This window comes from Mustela lutreola, chromosome 11 (assembly GCF_030435805.1).
Source record: "Mustela lutreola isolate mMusLut2 chromosome 11, mMusLut2.pri, whole genome shotgun sequence".
NCBI lineage: Eukaryota > Metazoa > Chordata > Mammalia > Carnivora > Mustelidae > Mustela > Mustela lutreola.
The window spans coordinates 2,348,803-2,369,669 of record NC_081300.1 but is presented as its reverse complement, the minus strand read 5'-3'; the positions used below and the strand labels follow the sequence as shown (position 1 = coordinate 2,369,669).

The following is a 20,867-nucleotide window of genomic DNA, read 5'->3' as shown; positions in this document are numbered from 1 at the left end:
ACCACGCCGAGCGTGCGTCCCTGTGCACGTGCATGCGTGGGGGCCGGTGCTGACAGGTGCTGCCAGCAGGCGTCCGGAGGGGTCGTGCCTCTGACGCAGCCCCGTCTCTGAACGCTCCCCGACCGGGCTCGGTGCGAGGATGGGGGAAACAATACCATTTCCATCTTTTAAAGGCTGAGTGTGCGCCAAACCCTTCTGTGGGGTTTTCGGCCGCGCGTTTCTTCTGGGCGCTGCGCTGCACGCGCTTCCACTTCTCTTCCACTCTCTCGCCTTCTTACCAACTCAGAGCACTGTTTGGTTTCTAAAAAAGCCCGGTTTTCATCGGTCTTGCAGATTTTTGTTTGTTTGTTTTCTTCTGGATTCGTTTGTGGTGTTTTTGTGTAGAGTGAAGATTAAAGGTTTTATTTGGCCAGATTTATTCAGCCTGTACTAACACATCGTTTTCATTATGGGGGTAGTTATGAGGTTGTTTGTAACTGGATGTAAAATTAGAATGAAAAAGGCTTCATGTCAATGCCTTCTAATGCTAGGCACGTCCGGATCCACACCGGAGAGAAGCCGTACAAGTGTGACGAATGCGGGAAGAGCTTCACTGTGAAGTCGACTCTGGACTGCCATGTGAAGACCCACACAGGTAAGGACAGCGCCTGGGTCACACGTGGGGCCTTATGGTAGCAATTTCGATTTGCTCCTAGGTATCTTGCCCACAGAAGTACTTTGGGATCCTAGAAAAGTTAAAAATCCTGAACAACGAAGAAATAGAGTACGAGGACTTTCGATTCCTGACCTGGGGAGTATGACCTGGGTGACACAGGGGAGAATGAGTTTGGTCTCAGATGCCAGCTTTGACGCTGTCTTGTTCTTTAGTCAGACTCAAACCCCTTGTTAAGAAAATTGCTTCTTAGTTTCATTTAGGCCAAAGAGATTTGGGTTGTGGAGGTTTTCCAAGGTCTGGGGATTCAGCAAATGCAAATCGCATTATAGTTCACAGGTAGTTTTTTTTTATGTGGGCAGAAATGTCATAAAGGAAAAACATTAATGTCCAGTTTTCAATGGCCGTATTTTTCCCTTCATCTCATTTGAGGAACTAAAGGTGAATTAATTGTCCTAATGAAAGCCTGTCGAGGCTTCGCTTCTTGTGCACAGGGCATCCCTGTGTCCCTGTGGTTGGGGGGCAGGCTCTGCACCTTGGGGGTTGGAGCTCTGTGTCCCCTCCTGAGCCGCTCCTCTGAGCCTCAAGTTATCGCCTAGGAAGCGGCACATGGTGAATTCTCGGGACATGGTAGAGGATTCTGGCTCTCAAACTAATTTACATTCTTAATTTTTGGTCACCCATAGAATTGACCAAAAATGTACATAAGAAACTCTGCACGTTTACGTAAAGCCTGGTGATTCTTTTCTGGTAGGTCACTATTTGGAATTCAGTAGATTCGTGAACATGGCTTGTCCCTTCTGCAGACAGTGTTTCTGTCACTTAGTTGGGCGCTGTGTGTCTGTCTCTCGAGTGATGCTGAGTTGCCGGGGTCCTCTCGGCTTCCCAGGTCTGGTGGGGGGACAGTCGCTCTCACGGCCTGTGCCAGCAGCGTTCGGGATGACTCGCACACGCGGGACTCGGGGCTGGCTCCCACGCATAAGCCACAGGAAGAAAAGTCTCTGTGAGGAACACCTCCCCTCCATGCTGGGCTCCTTGGGTGACCTTTGGGGCCTGTGAGCAGGGTTAGGACAGCAGGCGCCCCTCGGGGGTGAGTCCCGGTGTGCCCACCCTGGTCAGTGAAAATTGGTATTGGTTTCCGGGAGCCCTAAGGGAAGCACAGAACCAGGATGCCTTTGTCTTCTCAGAGCCTCTCCGGGGCAGAGGAGGTGGGGGACCGGGCACTCAGGTCCACGTCCATGGCCTTTGTCATGCCCCGGGCACAGGAAGAGCCTGGGTGTCTCCGGGGCTGAGCGTGTGAGCCAGCCCGAGGCTCCAGGCCGCTGTCCCCCCGTGTGGGTGTGAGGGGTGCTGAGACATGGCCGTGCCCGTCGTGTACCGAGGGGCGGGTGATGGTGTGGTGGGGCTGGCTGCTGCCGAGGCTCCAGGTTGGCGGCGGTGCCTCCCGTGCTGCGGGTGTCCAGGCACCGTGACAGTACGGGGCTTGCGGTGTGGGCTGCGGGCTCACTTCGGCGTCTCTGCAGTGCTCTCTGTCCCTTGCAGGGTGTCCTGTGGGAGCACGGGACTCGCCCTCAAGTCCACAGGCCCTGGGGGTCAGCACTCCGGGTGCCCGTGGGTGCGGTGTCGCCAGCGCCCTGACCCCTGGCCGGCCTTCCCGCAGGTCAGAAGCTCTTCAGCTGCCACGTGTGCAGCAACGCCTTCTCGACGAAGGGGAGCCTGAAGGTGCACATGCGTCTGCACACGGGGGCCAAGCCATTCAAGTGTCCGCACTGCGAGCTGCGCTTCCGCACGTCGGGCCGCAGGAAGACGCACATGCAGTTCCATTACAAGCCCGACCCGAAGAAAGCCCGCAAGCCGGCGGCCCGGAGCTCATCCGAAGGCCCGCAGCCCGTGAACCTGCTCAGCCCTGCGCCCGCCGACCCGAACGTGTTCATCATGAACAACTCGGCTCTCGCGGGGCCGTTTGAGCAGAGCGTCCTGCAGCAGGGGCTGCTGGGCCAGGCCGTTCTCCCCGCCTCGGTGTCCGGTGAGCCCGCGGCGGGCGGGGTCCCGGGGGAGGGGGCCCTGCCGGGGGCAGGGCAGCATGTCTAGTCCTCGAAAGCTCCTGGAACGGGCCGCTGGGACAACCGGTGTCATTGTTCGGCGAGTCACCTTCCATTTCCGCCTCTTCGTTTCACGACATCGGCTTGGGGGTGCCGGGGCGTTGTTCTAGCTGTTTCTTACTGGCTTTAAATGTGGGTTTCTGTCATCGTCCTCTGAGACGTCACAGTGAGATGCCACGGACATCCCCTCTAGAGCAGCACACGTGACACGGGACACTTCTCTTACTGATCTTGGGTCACCTGGTGCTCGAAACGTGTGACATTGTAGCCATTTAGGGGTTGCGTGGATCCACATGGAGTGACCGTTTCTAGCTATTGGACATGCCCTGAGGCTTTCTTTCCCTGTAGTGACCTGGGGAGTGACTAAAGCCTGGAAAAACATGATCATTAGTTGCTGTTATAAATCCTGGGCTAATGAATCAGTGTAATGTCTTTGAGCCTTGTTTCTGGGTGTTTAAGATGGGTAACACTATGGTCAGTTCAGAGGGTTGGTTCTGTGTTGAATTAGCTGAGGTGTGTGTGTGTTATGTGGAGGGAGCAGCAGTGCTTGTGGACCGGGCCATGGTAACTGGTAGGTAGCACGCAGGTGTATAAAAAGCCCCAAATGCAGGTGAGCTGCTGTCCTGTCAGGAACTCATCCTCGTCATGTCACTGCAGCCGGTGGCGACTGGACGGTGTCCCTGACGGACGGGAGCCTGACCACCCTGGAGGGCGTGCAGTTACAGCTGGCCGCCAACCTGGTCGGCCCCAATGTGCAGATCTCGGGCATCGATGCTTCCAGCATTAATAACATCACACTCCAGGTAGGGTGCAGGCCGCGGTGCCTGGGGCTTCGAGGGGTCAGAGCCCCACGTGAGCGTGAACGTGCTGTGATGAGGATCTCGGTTGCTTTGCAGATCGACCCGAGTATTTTGCAGCAAACGCTACAGCAGGGCAGCTTGCTCACCCAGCAGCTGCCTGGGGAGCCCAGCCTGGCCTCCCAGAACGGCTCTCTTCAGACCCAGGATAGCACGGTCCCCGCTAGCGTCGTCATCCAGCCCATCCCCGGCCTGACCTTGCAGCCCACCGTGACATCGGCCAGTCTGACCATCGGCCCGCTGTCGGAGCAGGACCCCGTGATGACCACCAGCAGCGGTGGTAAGTGAGCGCCATGGGCAGTTAGGACACTGCTGCCCCTCCCGTCTCTGGAAGGCTCGGCACACATCTGACGTCCCAAGCTTACGTAAGCTTCCCCGGCGACAGGCAGTGTGTGCGCCCCTGTGTGCTTAGATCGCTGCCTGCACCTGCTCCCGTGGTCCTGCTGGCTTCCCGTTTCCCCGTAAGCTTCTCTTACCTCTGTCTGCACGAGGGAATTAGAGATGACCGATGTTTTCTTTTTGAATCTTCTTTTGAAATAACAGTTTCACTAATTATTTTTAATATAAAGAAGGAGAAGATTACTGTATTTTAAAATCCGGCCTTGTTTTGTTTTGTAATGATGACCAGGGACTCAAGACCTCGCTCAGGTGATGACATCGCAAGGCCTGGTGTCCGGCTCCAGCGGCCCCCATGAGATCACCCTGACCATTAACAACTCCAGTCTGAGCCAGGTCTTGGCGCAGGCTGCTGGGCCCACTGCTGCGTCGTCCTCGGGGTCTCCCCAAGAGATCACCCTGACCATCTCTGGTTAGTTCCTTCACATTTTAAACCTTCTCTCCCCTGCGATTTGAGCATACCTTGTTCATGTGTGTGTGTGTGTGTCTGTGCACGTAAGTGTATGTACGTATATGTGTAGATTTCTTGTTTGCAAAATGGAGTTTGCCATAAAGCCAGGGCTCTGTAGTTTTTGTAATAAATGTGGGAAAGACATTCAGGTTTAGTGACAGAGTGTCACAGCTCAAACCTGACACCAGAAAGGAACAGCTAGAGCTCCTCACGTCCTTCTGGCTCGAGTCTGTTGTCCCATCACTCTGATTCGGTCCACGGACAGCAGACAGCGCAGCTTCTTGGGACTGGGATGACGTGTGCGGGCACATTCTAGGTGCTTACCCCCCTCGGAATTCTGCAAGACTGTGTGGACAGTGCCAGGTGTGCTGCGGTACTGACAGGTGTGGAAACAGGTAGGAAATACCGTCTGGGAGAGCTTGAACTCGGCAAACCAGGCCTGTGTGTCAGCCACCAAGCGAAGGTGTCCTGGTGCCAGGGCGGCCGCGGTCACGATCGCGTTGTGCTTGGTGCCATGAACTCCCTCCGCACGTTCTCGTCTCGCTCCGCCAGCAGCGAATTTTGTCCGTGTGCTTCGGCCGTGTGACCCTTAGCTGTTTGGTGACATTAGCAGCAATCTGTGTGACCTTCTACGTGCCAGGCACTATTCTAGTGTTGTACAAATATTAAGGCTAATTAATATTAGCCTTATTAAGGCTAATAACAAATATTAATACTAATTTCTTTAAGCCTTCTAGCAGTCTTTATGTCATTGAAGATAAAGACAACATTGTGCTAAGAGGCAGAACACTGTCCCTGGCGAAGAGGGCGTGATGGCGGGCGTGGGAGCATTTTACCTTACATTGCGGGAAGTGGTGGTGGGCGGAACGCCAGACCAACCTGGCCGGGGCGCAGGCCAGGCCAACAGACTCCTGTTTCAGGGAGATTTTTGCGAAACGTGTGAGTGCAATAGAAAGTGAAGTTACACAGAAAGAAACCAAAAGCTTTCTTTTTTAGGGAGTGTTTTTATTTCTTTTACTGTATATGACAAACGCGAATCTGTTCTTGGGTGGAGTTTGGTTTGGAGTGGCACGGGGGATTTTGGATGCCGTCAGGCGGCAGACATTAACTTTCAGTTTTGTGTAGTTCGGTCACCTTCCTGCTTTCATTGTATATATCTGAATTTTAATAGGTTTTTTTTTTTTTTTTTTTTTTTTTTAAGGAAGCTATTTTGAGCAAACTGATGTTTCTTGTGTGTTCTCGGCGTGTGGGCACCGCGCCTGTCCCGTGCCGAGGGCCCGGAGCACAGGCTTCTTGCCGACAGCTCACACTGTGGCTTTTGGACGGTGCGGCTCCTTCTCCCGCACTTTCCTGTTACTGATCGTGTAGTTCTTGTATTGCTTATTAGTATTTTCAAAACAGTAAGGAGATGAATTTAACTTATTAAAAAAAAAAAATTGCCGTAAAGCCTTATCCTAGGGGAAATCTTTTCATCAGTTGGTGACCTGAGCTTCGCCCAGACCTGGGGCTCGAGACTTCCTGTCCTCCATCCTCGCTCCTGAGCTCGTGAGAGCGGGCGAGGCACACGTCAGCGCCTCCGTCCCTCGTGCTGAAAGGGCTGCAGGGCAACGTCGAGCGTGCGGTCACCTGTCAAGAGCGTCTAGGTAGGATTTTTAGTGACTTTGGAAGAGGTTCTCTTCTCCGCTGGCGTGCGCACTCACACGGGCTTGTCCGTGCCACGAAGGGGTTATCGCTTCCGCCGAGCCCTGTGGCTTTCAGCAGTTCAGAGGTTATATGAGAAAGAAGTTGAACCTCGGGTAAATGGCACGACTAGGGCTCAGGCTCCTCTGTTTGCACCAAAGCCCTCTTCTCTGGTGTCTCAGGCAGTTTTCCGCAGAGACTCAGAAAAGCGATGCCCACATCCTCTGACCCTGCAGCCAGGCCTCCGGGAGACGCTCCGCTGCCGGTCAGAGTCGCCTGTCCTGCAGCTCGCCCAGGCCCAGGCCCTGCTTCTTCTTGCTTCCGCTTCTGCAGGGCGGGCTGAGGACGCCGCGGGTGGCACAGCCGAGTGCGGCGCCCCTCGTCCGCAGGCACGTTTCCCTCCACTCTTGCAGAGTCATCTCGCTTCTGCCTAACTTGACGGCAGGTTTTTTTTAAAGTAACTGGTTTGTGTCCATCTTCCCGGAGCACCAGGCGTGGGTTTCCCAGACGCGTCAGCAGGCCTTCGGCTCTCCTGGGCACGCGCCCTTGGCCGGTCCCAGTGTGGGGCACTCGGGCTGCGGGAGCCCCGAGAGCCGTGGTGCAGGGAACCCTCCCCCAGGAGCCGCAGCACTGCTGCCTCCCCGAGCCCCCGCGGTGGGAGGTTAGGGGGCTTCTGGTATCATTTCATGACCTCCCTTCGGTCCGCGTCACCACACGTTTGCCACACAGGCTATCTCCCGCTTGTGCAAGTATTTTCAACTCCGTGTATGTTCTGGTCAACAAAGTAAGTAATTTGAAGATCCTGACTCTCGCGTTAACGTAGAACTCCCAGGGGGCCCCTCGGAGTGCGTTACAGCTTAGGGGGCGAGCACAGACCCTGTCATCTTGGGGAACGGTTTCATATCGTCTCGCTCTCGCCTGTAGGTAGGACTGTGAATGAAGCAGCTGGTGTTCTGCAGGATGTCCCTGTGTGTTTCACCCACTTGCCAGGACGTGGGTTAACGGATTCCTCTGCGATATCTCAGTGTCGGTTCCGTCCAGGTTGGGGTCTTATTCAGCCCAGCGCTGACGGAAGCAGTGAAGGAGGAGCACAGGGCTGGGTGCTTGGCCTCCGGCGACCCATCTGCAGGGGCCCCCCAGCCCAAGGCAGAGGCCAGCTGCGCGCACAGGGCACCACACCGAGCTGCTGAGGTGGGCAGCCGGCGACAGTACTAGGGATGGGCCCGGCGGCTCTCCCGACTGCTGTCGCCGCGTTCCACTGCCAGGGATGTGCGCTCGTCTCTCGGTCCGGGACACAGATTTCTCTAGAGCTGTCCACCAGCGAGTCCCGCTGATGAGGGGACGAGGCACCGTGTGGTGACGCGCGAGGGCATTTGGGGTCCACGCTGCCTCTCGCCACCTGCGTGGGGACCTGCCGCGCTCGTGGCCCTGTGCCCCGCGGCGAGAACTGCCTGGCGCCAGCCCCCAGGACGAGTTCAGAAGGCATCTTTCTGAGGTTTTGAAGTTAGACTTTGACAAATAAAAGCATAGGATCTCCGGAATAGTAAGTCACAGATTCACAGGGACTCATCAGTGGTTACAATGACAGGCCTGTCTCCTTCTCTTTATCTTATAGAGATTTTATTCGTTTCTTAGCCCTCTTATCTTCCAGCTCTGGCATTTTTTGAGAAAAATTTCATTTTTAGATCCAGTTGTAGCTACAGGAAAACCTTTTTATCCTACACTTATTTGTAATGCTTTCTTAAGCCATAATTCGTTTCTTCAGCAAAAGACTGTAAGTGTGTTCTGAGGTAAGAATTGTCCGTCTGTGGGTGTGACGCTGAGCAGGACAGACACGGTCCCTTCACATTTTGGACCCTAGAAACTGAAGGAGCAGGGACCTTACTGAAGAGTGTGTAAAGCGTGGTGAAATGTCATGGAAATGGCCGATAGAGGACAGCAGGTTGTAGGTCACAGAGCACCGGCCTGCTGGGGACGGCTGCTGTAGGAGGGGGCGAATGTCCCAAGTGGCGGTGCCGTGCCGAGCAGAGGCCCGTGGGCTGAGATGGGCGGGCGTGTCCAAGGAGGGCACGGGCCACCTGGCATGTGGAGGAGCTGCCTGTCCGCCCTTCCGTCTACTGATGTGCGCGGCGCCTGCGTGGTTAAGGACTTGGTCAGAATCCTGTGTTGGCAGAGCCGGCCTGCATTTCTGGCCTGTGATGTTTCCGTTGCATCTGTGATCTCTGTGATTCGGTGATTCGTGGCCAGCGTGGGTGGTGGTCGTGGGCTCTGTCCAGCTGTCCTGGTCCACTTCCCTGGAAAGCGTACCGGCCGGCAGTGCTGGAATCCCGCGTCTTCTGGGAGCTCAGCTTGACCTCTTTCAGGATCCCTTGGCAAATGGTTGGGAAGACAGTGGAGTTTCAGGTGTTTCAGCTTACATGGAGTGGTTTTCTTCTGTTACTGCGGTGGTCCTGGACGTTTGCTGGTGCGACAGCCGACATCGCTCAGAGCAGGAGGTGCTCTGACCACGTGCAGAGCGCGTGTGCTCCGAGGGCTCTGCCGTCGTCTGGGCAGCTGGACATGGGGTGTGGGACCTCGTGCGTCGCCGCCACATGTAGAGATGGAGTCTCCCCTCGTAGTTGGGGGTGGGGTCTCCGCACGGTGGGAGCTCCAAGCAGCAGCCCAAAGGCCGCTGTGGACCACATGCTGACATTTCTGCAAACACCACAAACATGCCCCTCTTCTCCTGATCGAATTGTCTCTTCTTCAGGCCCACTGTCTCTGAGCCAGCAGAAGACACTTCTTTCCTTCAGCTTGATCTGCTGCTTTATTTAAAGTGTTTTTCCAAGGAATTCCATGAAATAAATTTGAGCTCGTAATTTAAAATGTTCAATGATGTGATAAGGGCTGGTATAAATGGAGGGTTCATTTTCTATGATGCAGGCCTGTTGTATTCTGTCCCCAGAACCTTTGTCCCTGACTAAACCTGGCTATGGGGACAGAGTCTTCATACGTTGAACTCGGGCTCCGTGATGGTGGGCGCATGATTTTAGAGGCTTGCACGTTCCACGGGTACTGGTTTCCATACCAGAGCTGACCCCGTGGGTGGAACGTTGGTCAAGGGATCGCAGCTTAGCAGGGCGATGTTTTCCTGAGCGTCAGAGTCCCTTCCAGGCCAGGCTGCAGCCGCAGCATGTGGGAATTGAAACTGAAACGACTTTGTGATTAGACATGTCTTTTTTTTTTTTTTTTTAAAGATTATTTATTTATTTATTTATTTGACAGAGAGAGATCACAAGCAGGCAGAGAGGCAGGCAGAGAGAGAGGAGGAAGCAGGCTCCCCGCTGAGCAGAGAGCCTGATGCGGGACTCGATCCCAGGACCCTGAGATCATGACCTGAGCTGAAGGCAGAGGCTTAACCCACTGAGCCACCCAGGTGCCCCCAGACATTTGTCTTCTAAGGGAGACAGTTGAGCAGTAGCTCTTGGTGTGGGAAAGCTAGATTAGAGCCAAGCGAAGGTGCCCGTGGCTGGTGTCCTCGGGACTTCTTTCCGGGCACGAGATGTGGTCGAGGCTCTGTGCTTCTGGGACAGCTCTGGCCCTCCACATCCACAACAGGATGGGACACACGTGGTTTCCAAGGACGTGGTCACACTCGGTGTGCGTGCCCTTCCAGAGGCAGACGGCATTACCAACAGAGGCTAGATGTTTAGCACAGGTTTTTAAGGAATTTATCTCAAGTGGATATTATCTTTTTGTTCTTACTTTTGTCCACTATTAATTCACTTGTGATGAATAAGTTGAGTTAGGCTCTCAGTGAAGAAAAGCCACAATTCCTTTTTCCTTCCTTTGTAAGCTTATTTTAGCCTTTGTTTCTTCTAGACTTAAGTATGATCAGTTAGTTACTTCCCAGCAACTCAGAAGTCAACATTCCCCACTTGTCGGCACATCTTCTAATTCAGGAGGACCTTCTCCTCACTTTCTCCTTGGGGATGAAGGGCCAGACGAGGTGTCTCCTGTCCCCACAGCAAACACACACGCCTTTCTTACCACATTTTTATCTCAAGAAGAAACTGATCTCACATCCTTTAAACTACTTAGGACACTTTCCAAAATCATCACTAAGATTTCCTCAGAAGCTGCAAAAACGTGTCCCAACAAAGATTTAAGATGGTGTTGGGTTTGATGATTGTGAGGGATTTACTGATCGTCTGGAGATGACTTTGTCTGAGGGAGAACCGTGAACGCAGGGAGACCTCGATTTCTGTGACGCGCCCTGGAAGCCTCGTGCTCTCAGAGCGGCTGGATGAGGCCCGGAGCTGAGAGTCTGCAGTCTGTGCCCCGATCACACCAGGTTCCAGGCCGAGAGGATTTACTTAGAATGAAAACTGGTTTATAGAGCTTTCAATAAATCTTTTTCTATATAATTAAGAGCTATATATTGAAGAAATGTAATTATAGCTTTGGGTCAGTTACTCCATTGCGTGCTCAAGAATAGTTTATTTTTTCCTGCTCGTATCACCTGTTTTGGGACCATTTGGGGATAGAAGTTCTGCGTGAACTGACACCATCCTGGTGGAAAATGTCTTGATTGCAGAACCGAGCCGAGCACTCACTCACACAGTGTTGGCGTACAGCTGCGAACCCCGGCACTGGCTGAGGCTCGTGTCCCCACGGACCTCCGTGTCCGGACTCACTTCCACTCAGCGACACGCAGGCTTCTGACTTCTCTTCGGGTTTCCTGAGCCGCACAGTCCTGAAGCCCTCCCCACCCCCGCCGCCGCGCGTGGACGACCATCAGGGTCCGAGGCTGCTGCTGGCAGCGGAGAGCAGACTTTCCTGTGTTTCGGGGGCTCGGGTGAGGTGCGGGGTCTCGGCCGTGTGAGTCACCGCGAGCCCCGTTCGCGTTGGGCTTCGCTCTTTGTGGCGACTCTTCCGGCAAGCCTTTCACCACGTGCTTCCCTCGACCAGGCGCTCGGACGGCCCAATCCCAGGCTTCGCCCTAGCGGTGAACCCCAGTTCGGGTCGCCGGCCGCCACGGCCTTCTCGGGTCTGCTTTTCCCTCTCCGATGTGGCGTCGCCGCCGTGGGCGCGTGCCGGACCGCAGGGAGAGCCCGCCGCTGAGCTGCCGCCGAGCCGCCGCCGAGCCTCCGCTGGTAGCCGCGGAGCTTAGAACACGCACCTCCGCAAACCCACACTCCGGCCCCGGGCGCGTCCCCGGGGTCCGCGCCGTGCAGGTGCTCGGGGGGCTCTGATGAGCCCGCGTCCGGAGCCCCGAGGGCCGCTGCAGGGCAGACTCAGCCTCCTAATGGTTGTACCGCTTTGGAAGGTTCCAGGTGTGTGCGGCACAGTGTGGGACCCCCAGAGCGTGGATCTGTGGAGGCCTCGTGTTTGCAGGACTCCCGTTACGAGTGAGTAACCTGGCTCCCCGCGGGACCCTGACCGCGCGGCACCGGCGCGACCCGCGGCCCACAGAGCAGCCCAGGCGTCTCTTCTGTTCTGTTTGTGAACCCGATTAGGAGACTCTTTCCACCTTTCCTTAGTCACTGCCTCGGTGTCTGTGGCCCCGGCCCGCGGGCTGGCGCCGTGGGAGCTGCAGGTCACGTGCGGTAGAGGAAGGCAGGGCCGCTGGTGAGAAGTGCGCATGCGTGCGTGTGAACATGCGTGTGCACGTGTGTCATGCTGACCAGTGAGAACTCCCGAACTCGTTTTCCGTGGGTGCCCGCCAAGGCCTCGAGAGTCGCGGGCTCAGGCCGCCCCATCGGCCAGCCGCGTGCGCGAGTTTCTGTTCTTTGCCTGAGTCTGTCCCGGGTGCCGTCCTTTCTCTCATCGCTGGCCACGAGGGGAAATTAAACAATCTTGTCTTCTCAACGGAAAGTAAGACGTCGTGCGGGGCGAGCTGTCATTTAAAGGGGTACACGCGGCGTGTCTCAGCCCAAGCCCACGCACGGGAGGGTGAAGGGGGCTCCGCGGGTGTGGTCGCGCCGGAAGCCGCGCGGCCGATCGATGCTCGGTGGGTCCCAGGTGCTCCTCTCTTCGGGCTCCTCCCCGGGCCGAGGCGGGGACGGTGTCCCAGAAGTCCTTGGCCGTTTCCTTCTGCCTTAGCAGCAGGGACTCGGACTGGAGGGTCGTATGTTTGCTCTTTTCTGTGTTGTCCTTGATGTTCTACTTAAGCAGAGTGTATCTACGCATAAAGATACTTAGAAACTGGAGACGTCTGGCCATAAAATTGCAGTGAGAGATTCTCGGACTGCCTCGGTGTCGCTTCAGAAGCTCAGGTCATGTGACGCGGCTTCTGACAGAGGAGTCCTCACTCCCGCGGCGGTCGGACTGGCCAGCTGCGCCACTGACGTGCTCGCTCCTCTTTTGTAGAGCTGAACACCACCCCTGGGAGCCTTCCTTCGACGACACCCATGTCTCCATCGGCCATGTCTGCTCAGAACCTGGTCATGGCGTCGTCAGGAGTGGGAGGAGACGCCAGCGTCACGCTGACCCTGGCCGACACGCAGGGCCTGCTCTCCGGAGGGCTGGACACGGTCACGCTCAACATTGCGTCTCAGGTAGGGGCTGCCCTGCCCTTTGTGGGGGGCCGTGGCATCTTAGTTTCTAATTTCCCAACTGGACATGCTGAACATTGTTTCCCGAATTGAAGTGGTTTTTCTTCTGACTAAAATACAATGACTGTGTTGGATGCAGAGACGAGAGAACAGGAAGATAAAACAGAGAAAACAGGAGAGACTGTCTTTAAAATTCCCTTCCCAGATGGACCCACGACGGACCTTTTAGTGTCTCTCTGTCCTTGCGAACCTTTACATGCAGACACGTGACACGCGTGGGAACGTTTCTCTGGGAGTGAGCTCGTGCGTGTCAGGTGCCGGGAACTTCCCTCTTACACTGTGACTGTCTTCCCCGTCAGTGATATTTTAATTCTTCTTACTTTTTAAGATTTCTATTAATTTTTTTTAGAGAGACACACGGCCAGCACACGAACGGGGTAGTTCAGGGAGAAGCAGGAGGGGGCGTGTGGGGCCCTAGCGGTGACCCTACAACCCTGACCTGAGCCGAAGTCAAGAGCCGGATGCATCACTGCCCGAGCCCCTCGGGGCCCCCACCTCCGTGGTCACCGCCCGACCCCAGGGGCCCCACCTCCGTGGCCAGCAGTGGCCGTGTTTTCTAGTGGCGGCGCCGCATTCAGTTTCATGAGTTTGTTGAGGGCTGTTTTGAGAGCTCGGGGTTTGGCTAAGTAGCGTCGGAATTCCCACACTCGCGGTGACTTACGGTCTCAGGCCACTGCCTGCGACGTGCAGGGTCGAAGGCTGCGCGTGGTGGATACTTCACTGAGCTGGTGAGCTGGTGAGCTGAGACACCAGACGCCTTTCAGAGTCTGGTTGAAGAACCGTGATAGATTATAATGAAGACGGATACAGGCCCTGCCGCTTGCCCCCGTTTTACACACCTGTCCCTCTGCAAGCCCGGCGGGGTGTGCCGGGGTCGGGGCGGGGTTTGCTTGTGTGCACTTGGGCTTGCCGCCCCCGACGAGGACTGAAGACTGTGTGGTCCCGGGTGGGAGACCTTGGCCCGTCACACCCAGCCGCACGGGACTGTTTGGACTCTGGGTTTGGTTCTGCCGCTTGTGAGAGGCACGTTTGCCCGCCCAGTCCATGCGGAGCCAGTCCTCGGCGGTTTGTACCACTGCTCAGCTGTCCGGTGCTGTTGGTGGAAGCCCCCCAGGGCCCCTGGCGGGAGTCAGATCCTGTGGGAGCACGAGGCGGGCTGCAGGGGTGCCGGAGGCCGGGGCCTGCTGCGGTGTCCTCCCTGCGCTCGTCTGCCGCTGAAGGAAGGATCTCACGGAGCTCTTCACACGGTTTCCCGTCTGCTTTCCGTCCTGCATTACTAACACCGTTTGTTGGGTCGTCCTCACCCTGCTGGGTTATGAAAATTAGTGTCACCTTGTCCAGTGACAGGTGGAACCGGAGAAGCCATCCTGATGTCAGTGGTGTGTTTTCCTTCTGGACGCAGGAGGCAGGGAGCCTGATCGGGGTGTGGTGGGTGCTGTGTCCTTACGAACCACCTGGGACTCTCGTGGTGACGACTGTAGACATAAGCTTGTAGCCCAGCCCTGGGGCCACCTCACCGCTGACTGGCACGGGCAGGGTGCAGGCATCTGTGCGGGGGGGTAGCTGTCCTGTGGCCCGTGTCCGTCCGCTTTCAGGCTCCGATGGCTTCTCACTGGACATTTGTAACTTAGTAAGAAGTAGTCATAACGTAAAAATTCTTTATGATACAAATTTTAGTGAAATTTAAAGCCTTTGAATAATTTTTGCAGAGGTGCGGGGGGGGTTAAGGTTTGATCAGAAAAAGCCAGAGAGGCATTTATTTCTATGATTATGGGTTTGTTTTCTGTTTGCTAAATCATATCACTTTGAGAATTAATGATCGTTGCAGCAGCAGTGCAGGCTCAAGCCGGAGTTCTCCGTATTTGCCAGGTTCCGTTTTTAAAGTCAGTAGATGTTGGCGGGGGTGTCTGTCCTCAGCACAGGGTAGCTGCTGGGCCCCTGGTCCTGCCCCCGCGCTGGCTCATGGATGCCCCCCAAGCAGGTGCAGGGATTGGGGCCGAGGAGAACGCTGCTGCCCTGAGGGGGTTCTCAGAGGATGTTGGAATCAAGTGTCGCCGTGACAGTGTCAGCGCAGTGAGGAAGGCCCGTGTGCAGGGTGAATGCAGTGGCAGGCGCGGCTCCTGGTCCCACCGTGGCCCCATCAGCCAGCCCCCTGGTGATTCTGCTTGCAGGTTTCCAAAAGGGACGTGTGCATGTGCTGCTCTTGTGCTGAAAATCCTTCCGTGGTCCCTGCTGCCTTCAGCACCAAGTCCACGTTTCTTCACGTGGCCAGAAAGAGTCTCTGCTGTCCGCTCACCACCCCGTTCCTGCCTCCAGGGTCACACCCAGCACAGATAGCAGACCCCTTCCCCCAATCTGTGGGCCAGGGCCATGGCAGGCCACGGCAGACCACGCCACGCCACGGCAGGGAGTCTACTGCGTCTGTGGTCCTCTCGGTCTTCGGCCCCAGTGCAGATGTCCAGGCTGGCCGGGCTCGAGAGCCGCGGGAGGGGCGGCACTGAGCGTGGCCGGGTCAGACGGCAGTTCCCTCCTGTGTGCCTGTGGCTTACCTCCCTTACCTGTAGTCTCTGGCTTACTCTCCCAAAATTACCAAGTCAAAAATTTAAACCCAAATTGATTCATTACCATACTTGGTATTACAATAGTATTAAAATCACCACTAGGAATCCTGTAGTTTCATTGGAATCTTTTCTGTTAGCTACCAGACTTTAATGGGGCTCACAATGATCTAATACTCTGAAAATTTGAAAAAGCCAGGTCAAACCTATGAGTGCAATTTTCCTAAGTACAGTGAACTATTACACAAATAAAACCCATCATCTTATTGTCGGAAGGTTAATCAACATATATGGAAATGCTTATATATATGTAAATTATAAGAATTGTTTATGACCATGAAAATTTGAGCTCGAATCAAAGGTGCTTCTGAGAAATTAACCATTCTATAAGTAATTATTCAGTACAGGCGAGAGTCAGTCACCAAGAGGCCCAAATACGGAAGGGTTTAATAATTAATCCCTTCACGCGGTTCACAACATGTGCCCCCTGCACTCCACGAGGGGGTGACGTGAGAGCAGCCAGAGGGGGCCACGGGCAAAGGCAGCCGGCGAGCCCCTATGTCCGTGCAGAAACTCACTCCGCGCTCGGACATCCAGTGCTTCCCAAAAGCCCCTGAAGGGACCCAGGAGTGTGAGCCCGTGGATTATAAATGTTAAAAAGATGTGAAAATAGCATACGTTGATTGTGTAGCATTTTTCCTTTTTTCTTTTTTAAGATTTTATTTATTTATTGGAGAGAGAGAGCAAAAGCACACGGAGCAGGGGGGAGAGGGAGAAGCAGGTTCCGCTTGAGCAGGGAGCCCGGCGTGGGGCTCCATCCCAGGACTGCGGACCGCGACCCGCGCCGCAGACTGATGCTTCACTGACGGAGCCCCGCAGGCCCCCTGTCATGTACCATTTTCTGTGTTTTTGTTTCCTTACAAAGTCCGCAGGAGAAGGTGGTGTAAGAGCACAAAGGGGTGTGGTCTCGGTGGTCACGCCCGTGGCCGTGGCCGTGGCTGTGGCTTACACCCAAGGGCCGTGGTCGGGTCTGTGACTGCACAGTGTTTGGAAGGAAAACATTTCTGTGTGTCCGCAAGTAGTCGTCATTTTAGACTTGCAAAGAGCCCGAGTAGAGCAGAGTAGTATGTGGGGTAAGTGATCCTTTGATGCGCTAGTTTACGTAGAAATATAACCTGCTGAAGTGGAAGATGAAATTCCGCGATGGACGGGTGCCTGCGTCGAACAGGAACTTTGTACTTGCTTTACTAGGGGAGTTATGGAAAGAAAAATGGGTGAGTCGTAAGGATTTCTTCTTCAACTATGAATTTAACATGAGTTTTTTTTCCCAAATTTTGAACTGTTGGTGGTAGGTGTGGGAATCAGGCCGCTAAATCGGACAGTTTCACAAGGAAATGCGTGCATCACTTAAAAGTCTATTCGAGGGGCCCTGGGCGGACCAGTCGGTGAGCGTCTGCCTTTAGTGGAGGTCATGATGCCGGGGTCCTGGCATTGAGCCCCCGTCAGGCTCCCTGCTCAGCAGGAAGCCTGCGTCTCCCTCTGCCTCTGCTGTTCTCCCTGCTCGTGCTCTGTCACACTCTATCAAATAAATAAGTAAAATCTTTTTTTTAAAGTATTATTTATTTATTTGACAGAGAGATCACAAGTAGGCAGAGACACAGGCAGAGAAAGAGGAGGAAGCAGGCTCCCTGCTGAGCAGAGAGCCCGATGCGGGACTCGATCCCAGGACCCTGAGATCGTGACCTGAGCCAAAGGCAGAGGCTTAATCCATAGAGCCACTCAGGTGCCCCCAAATACATAAGTAAAATCTTAAAAACAACTATTCAAGAAAGCAAAGTGGTTTTTCAGTTCTTGTTCTGAAAACAAAAGTGAGTACATGGTTCCTGCTTGAAGTGTGTTCTGTTTTATATGAATTCGTGTAGGTTTGGTGGGTTTTCTGTTTGTTTTTTACTGTATAAGCAGTAACACCATTATCTGGGTGTATGAGTGCCCAGATAATGGACCTCGCACAAAGCATTTAAACCCCGTTTAGTCACGAAGGTGTTCCAAGACGTCCGAATGTGACCTGGGCCGCACGGGGAGTTGGCAGGCGTGACAATGCAGAGGCTCTGCACGGGCAGTCGTGTGCTCCAGGGACGGGAGGGGCCCAGGCCGGGCTGCCAAGGGCTTCCCACTTCCTTCCTGTCAGTGCCGCGGGCGCTCCTGGACCCTCTCGCTGAGCGCCGTGTCGCTGGAGTTCTGCGCGGCTGTGCCGGGGGTGATGGGCTGCCGAGAGCACGTCCCTGGCCAGATGACAGAACAGGGAGACGCGGAATGAGGCTGCCTTCCAGGGACGGGGCAGGGAGGCAGGTCGGCTGTCACGCCGACTCTCGCCTGTCAGGGCGGCAAGCCTGGGTGAAGTTTGAGCAGCTTTTCCCAACATGGTTGTGCATCAGGATCTCCAGGTTCGCGCTGCGAGGCTGAGTCAGCAGCGGTGGGTGCACCGCGGTCTGCTCGTGCCGGCTCCGGGTCCTGACCCCCTCCGCCAGAAGTCCTGTAACTTCCACCTCCGTGTAAACCCCAATACAGCCGAGACATAGATCCACGGCCAGTGAGCCCACAAGCCGGAGAAGGAGGGCCTGGGGAAGGCATCATTTCAGCACATTCAGTCGCCGTTTCCTTGGGTGCGGCTGATGGTCGAGCATGTATTTTACTCAACACCCAAATTTTAAGTCAGGCGTTTGCGTCAGGAGTACTTAATATTAGCAATTGAAACACCAGTGATAAACTAGTAAGTTACTTCGTATTAGGAGTTTTTAAATTAAGCTTTTTATTTTCAGTTAGTTGTTCCTTCATAGTCCGTTTTCAGAAACGAAACGGACAGATCTCATGTACCTTTACCCAGCTTCCCCAGGTTGTGGCGTCGTGCAGAACTGTCAGTAGGGTATCGCGGCCAGGGGTGGTCGTCGTCACAGTCAGGACCCAGAACCTTCCGTCCCACGCGCTGCCCCGGCGTGGCTAGTCTAGTTCTCACTCGTTTCCCCTCGATAGGTCTGTGGAAGTGCAGCGCCTCACAGACCTTGGCGCTCCTTCTGAGAAGAGAGGACTTTATTGAGCCAACAGTGGTTCTTACGTGTATTGGAGTTTCTGGCTAGCAGGAGTATTTGTCTTGATTTGTAGAATTAGGAAATGTGAATTTATTAATTTTGACTGACGCCATTCTCCAAAGTTGGGTGTTCTGGTAAGAGTTGGCAGAGCGGGCGGCCGGCGAGGACAGCAGTCCGAAGGGACGGGTGCTGGAACGCAGCGGTGCTCGGCCGACCTCCCACGTCAGGGGGCTTTAGTGGTACTTGCCAAAATATGCCACGTTCGTGTAAAACACTAGATAAAGGGAGATATCCAAAATGTCATTTCACTTTTCCTAAAGGTGCATGTGGAAACCAGAGAATCCATATCAATTTAAGAAGCTCTTTTCCTCTAGAATCCACGAGGCTCTCCTTGTAAATCTACCCTCTGCTCGATGCTCTACCCTTGGCTCTGTGTCCCCGTACGCCGGGGGAAGGGTCTTTCCCGGGAGAAGTGGCCCTACCACCCTTCGATGCCTTCTTGTCCGTTTCTGACTGTCCGCGCCTGCGCCAGCCTTTTCTGTCCTGCGGGAGCCGGGCTTGCCCGCGAGATGTGAGGACGCCCCTCCCCTGTGGCCGAGTGCCCTTCCTGACTCGGTGCCCCTCTGTCTGCATGTTCACGCTGGTCCTCGGACCCTGGTGTTCCACGTGCGTGTCCGAGAGTCGCTGCTGATTTGGCAGGTGAACGGATTTGTGTGGCTTCCCGTTTGGGGCCCGGGGTCGGGCCAGATGCCCCTCTGTACGTGCCCCGTGCCACCCCTCCCTGCATTCTTTCTGTCCCAGGGCCACAGTCAGACTGGAGTGGGACTAGGACAAAAGGCAAAGTTGTCCCTTTGTAAACAAGTAAGCGTTCTCCGCCTGGCAGCTTTGTGGAGACACGCCGCATGTACCGTAGCGCTCGCCCATGCATTTAAAGTGTGGAATGTAATGGTCTTCAGCGTACTTGCAGAGTTGAGCACCCCGACCACATCTAGTTTTGGAACATCTTATCACCCCAAAAAGAAACGTGGCACCATTAGCGGCTAGCAGCCATGCCCTGTGCCCCCGACAACCGGCAGTCACCGCTGTGTCTGTAGACGCACCTGCTCTGAGCGCCTCACCTCGTGGAAGCCCAGCGCAGAGGGGCCTGCCAGGGCCGCTCCTTCTTCGGGCTGCCTCGGTTTTCACTGTACAGTGTGCCTCGTTTGGGTCATCTGCTCCCCGGCTGCTGGCTGTTGGGCCGGATTCCCTTCTGCGGCCGCTGTGGGCATTTGTGCGCGAGCTGTCCAGGCCACGCAGGTTTCATTTCTCTGGTGCATGCGCGTGGGCGTGGGGTGCTGCGTCCCGTGCCGGTGCCGTGGTGCGCTTTTCTGGGGACGTGTCCCCGTGTGGTCCCCAGGAGCCACACCACAAGGCATCGTGTATGTTACCCCGGGGATTGATAACGTCACAACTTCTAAACTAGTCTGTCCTTGCCAGGGCCAGCAGTTCCCAGCCTTACTCACGGACTCCTCGCTGTCCGGCCAAGGGGGAGCAGGGTCACCGCAGGTCATCCTCGTGAGCCACACCCCACAGCCCTCCGCCGCTGCGTGTGAGGAGATCGCCTACCAGGTACGTCACACACCTGCGTGCACACGCGGTCGAGGGTTGTCAGGGACACAGATTGGGAAGGGCTGGTCCCAGAGGGCTCAGGGCAGGGGGCCACTCCTGGGGGGCCTTCTCAGGCCGAACGGGGGTGACAAGCAGGGGCCGCACCGCACAGGGCCTGGGGACAGCCTGTGTTGAACGGTGGGGGCCGACTCCTTCATTCCTCCGTGTGTGGTTGGCTGGAGCCGGGGTTTTGTGCCGCAGAATAAGGTGCAGAAACAGCCGTGCGTGAGGCTGGTTTTACGTGCGTGAACTCTCCTGGGCAGCAGACCACAGCGGTCACTCCGTTCCTTCCAGGGGTTTTCTGGTAAAACCTCTGCTGACTCTTCGGGTCTGGTTGCGTTTTTCCCCTCTACATGCGTGTGTGCACGTGGCCCCTTTGTCATTTGAGTAGTTTTTCCTTAAAATGTGTCTTCTGAGGGTCTACGACATTTGGGAGATGACAGTTCTGAATACAGGTGAGTCCCACGACCACTGTCTCCTCACTGCTCCTCCGAGGGGAGGGAAAGCGCAGGAAGTGAGTAGCCACGGGGTCTGGGCAGCGTCCCGTCCCGTGCAGCTTGAGCAGACGCGTTTCAGGACAGTCATGGTCTTCAGTGCACGGGGACCCCCTTTTGTGTAAAGGCTGTAGAGCCGGGCAGCCTGGGCGCTTCCCCAACCGGGGCTCATCCGGCAGAAGGTGAGTGTGTGCCTGGGGGCCCGGCACCCCGTGGCGGCTCAGTGACACTGGGAGGGTCCAACGGCCTTGGGGTGCGCTGCTGGGCGCGTGTCCACTAGCGCAGCCCTTGGGGAAGCCCGCAGGCGCACGGGGGTCCTCGGGGCGCCGCTGGCTCTTGGCTGCCGCT

The 20,867-nt window shown here is 55.5% G+C and overlaps 1 protein-coding gene across 3 annotated transcripts in view; it reads left to right on the top strand.

The window, feature by feature from the left end:
* ZNF236 (zinc finger protein 236) overlaps positions 1-20,867 on the top strand; it is a 102,788-nt gene that overhangs the window by 73,858 nt on the left and 8,063 nt on the right. For all 3 annotated transcript variants that reach the window (XM_059140627.1, XM_059140629.1, XM_059140628.1), the window contains exons 21-27: positions 531-634; positions 2,313-2,678; positions 3,412-3,557; positions 3,651-3,891; positions 4,240-4,419; positions 12,490-12,677; positions 19,855-19,986. In XM_059140627.1, coding sequence (XP_058996610.1) covers positions 531-634; positions 2,313-2,678; positions 3,412-3,557; positions 3,651-3,891; positions 4,240-4,419; positions 12,490-12,677; positions 19,855-19,986 — 1,357 coding nt within the window. The remainder of the gene's footprint in view (positions 1-530; positions 635-2,312; positions 2,679-3,411; positions 3,558-3,650; positions 3,892-4,239; positions 4,420-12,489; positions 12,678-19,854; positions 19,987-20,867) is intronic.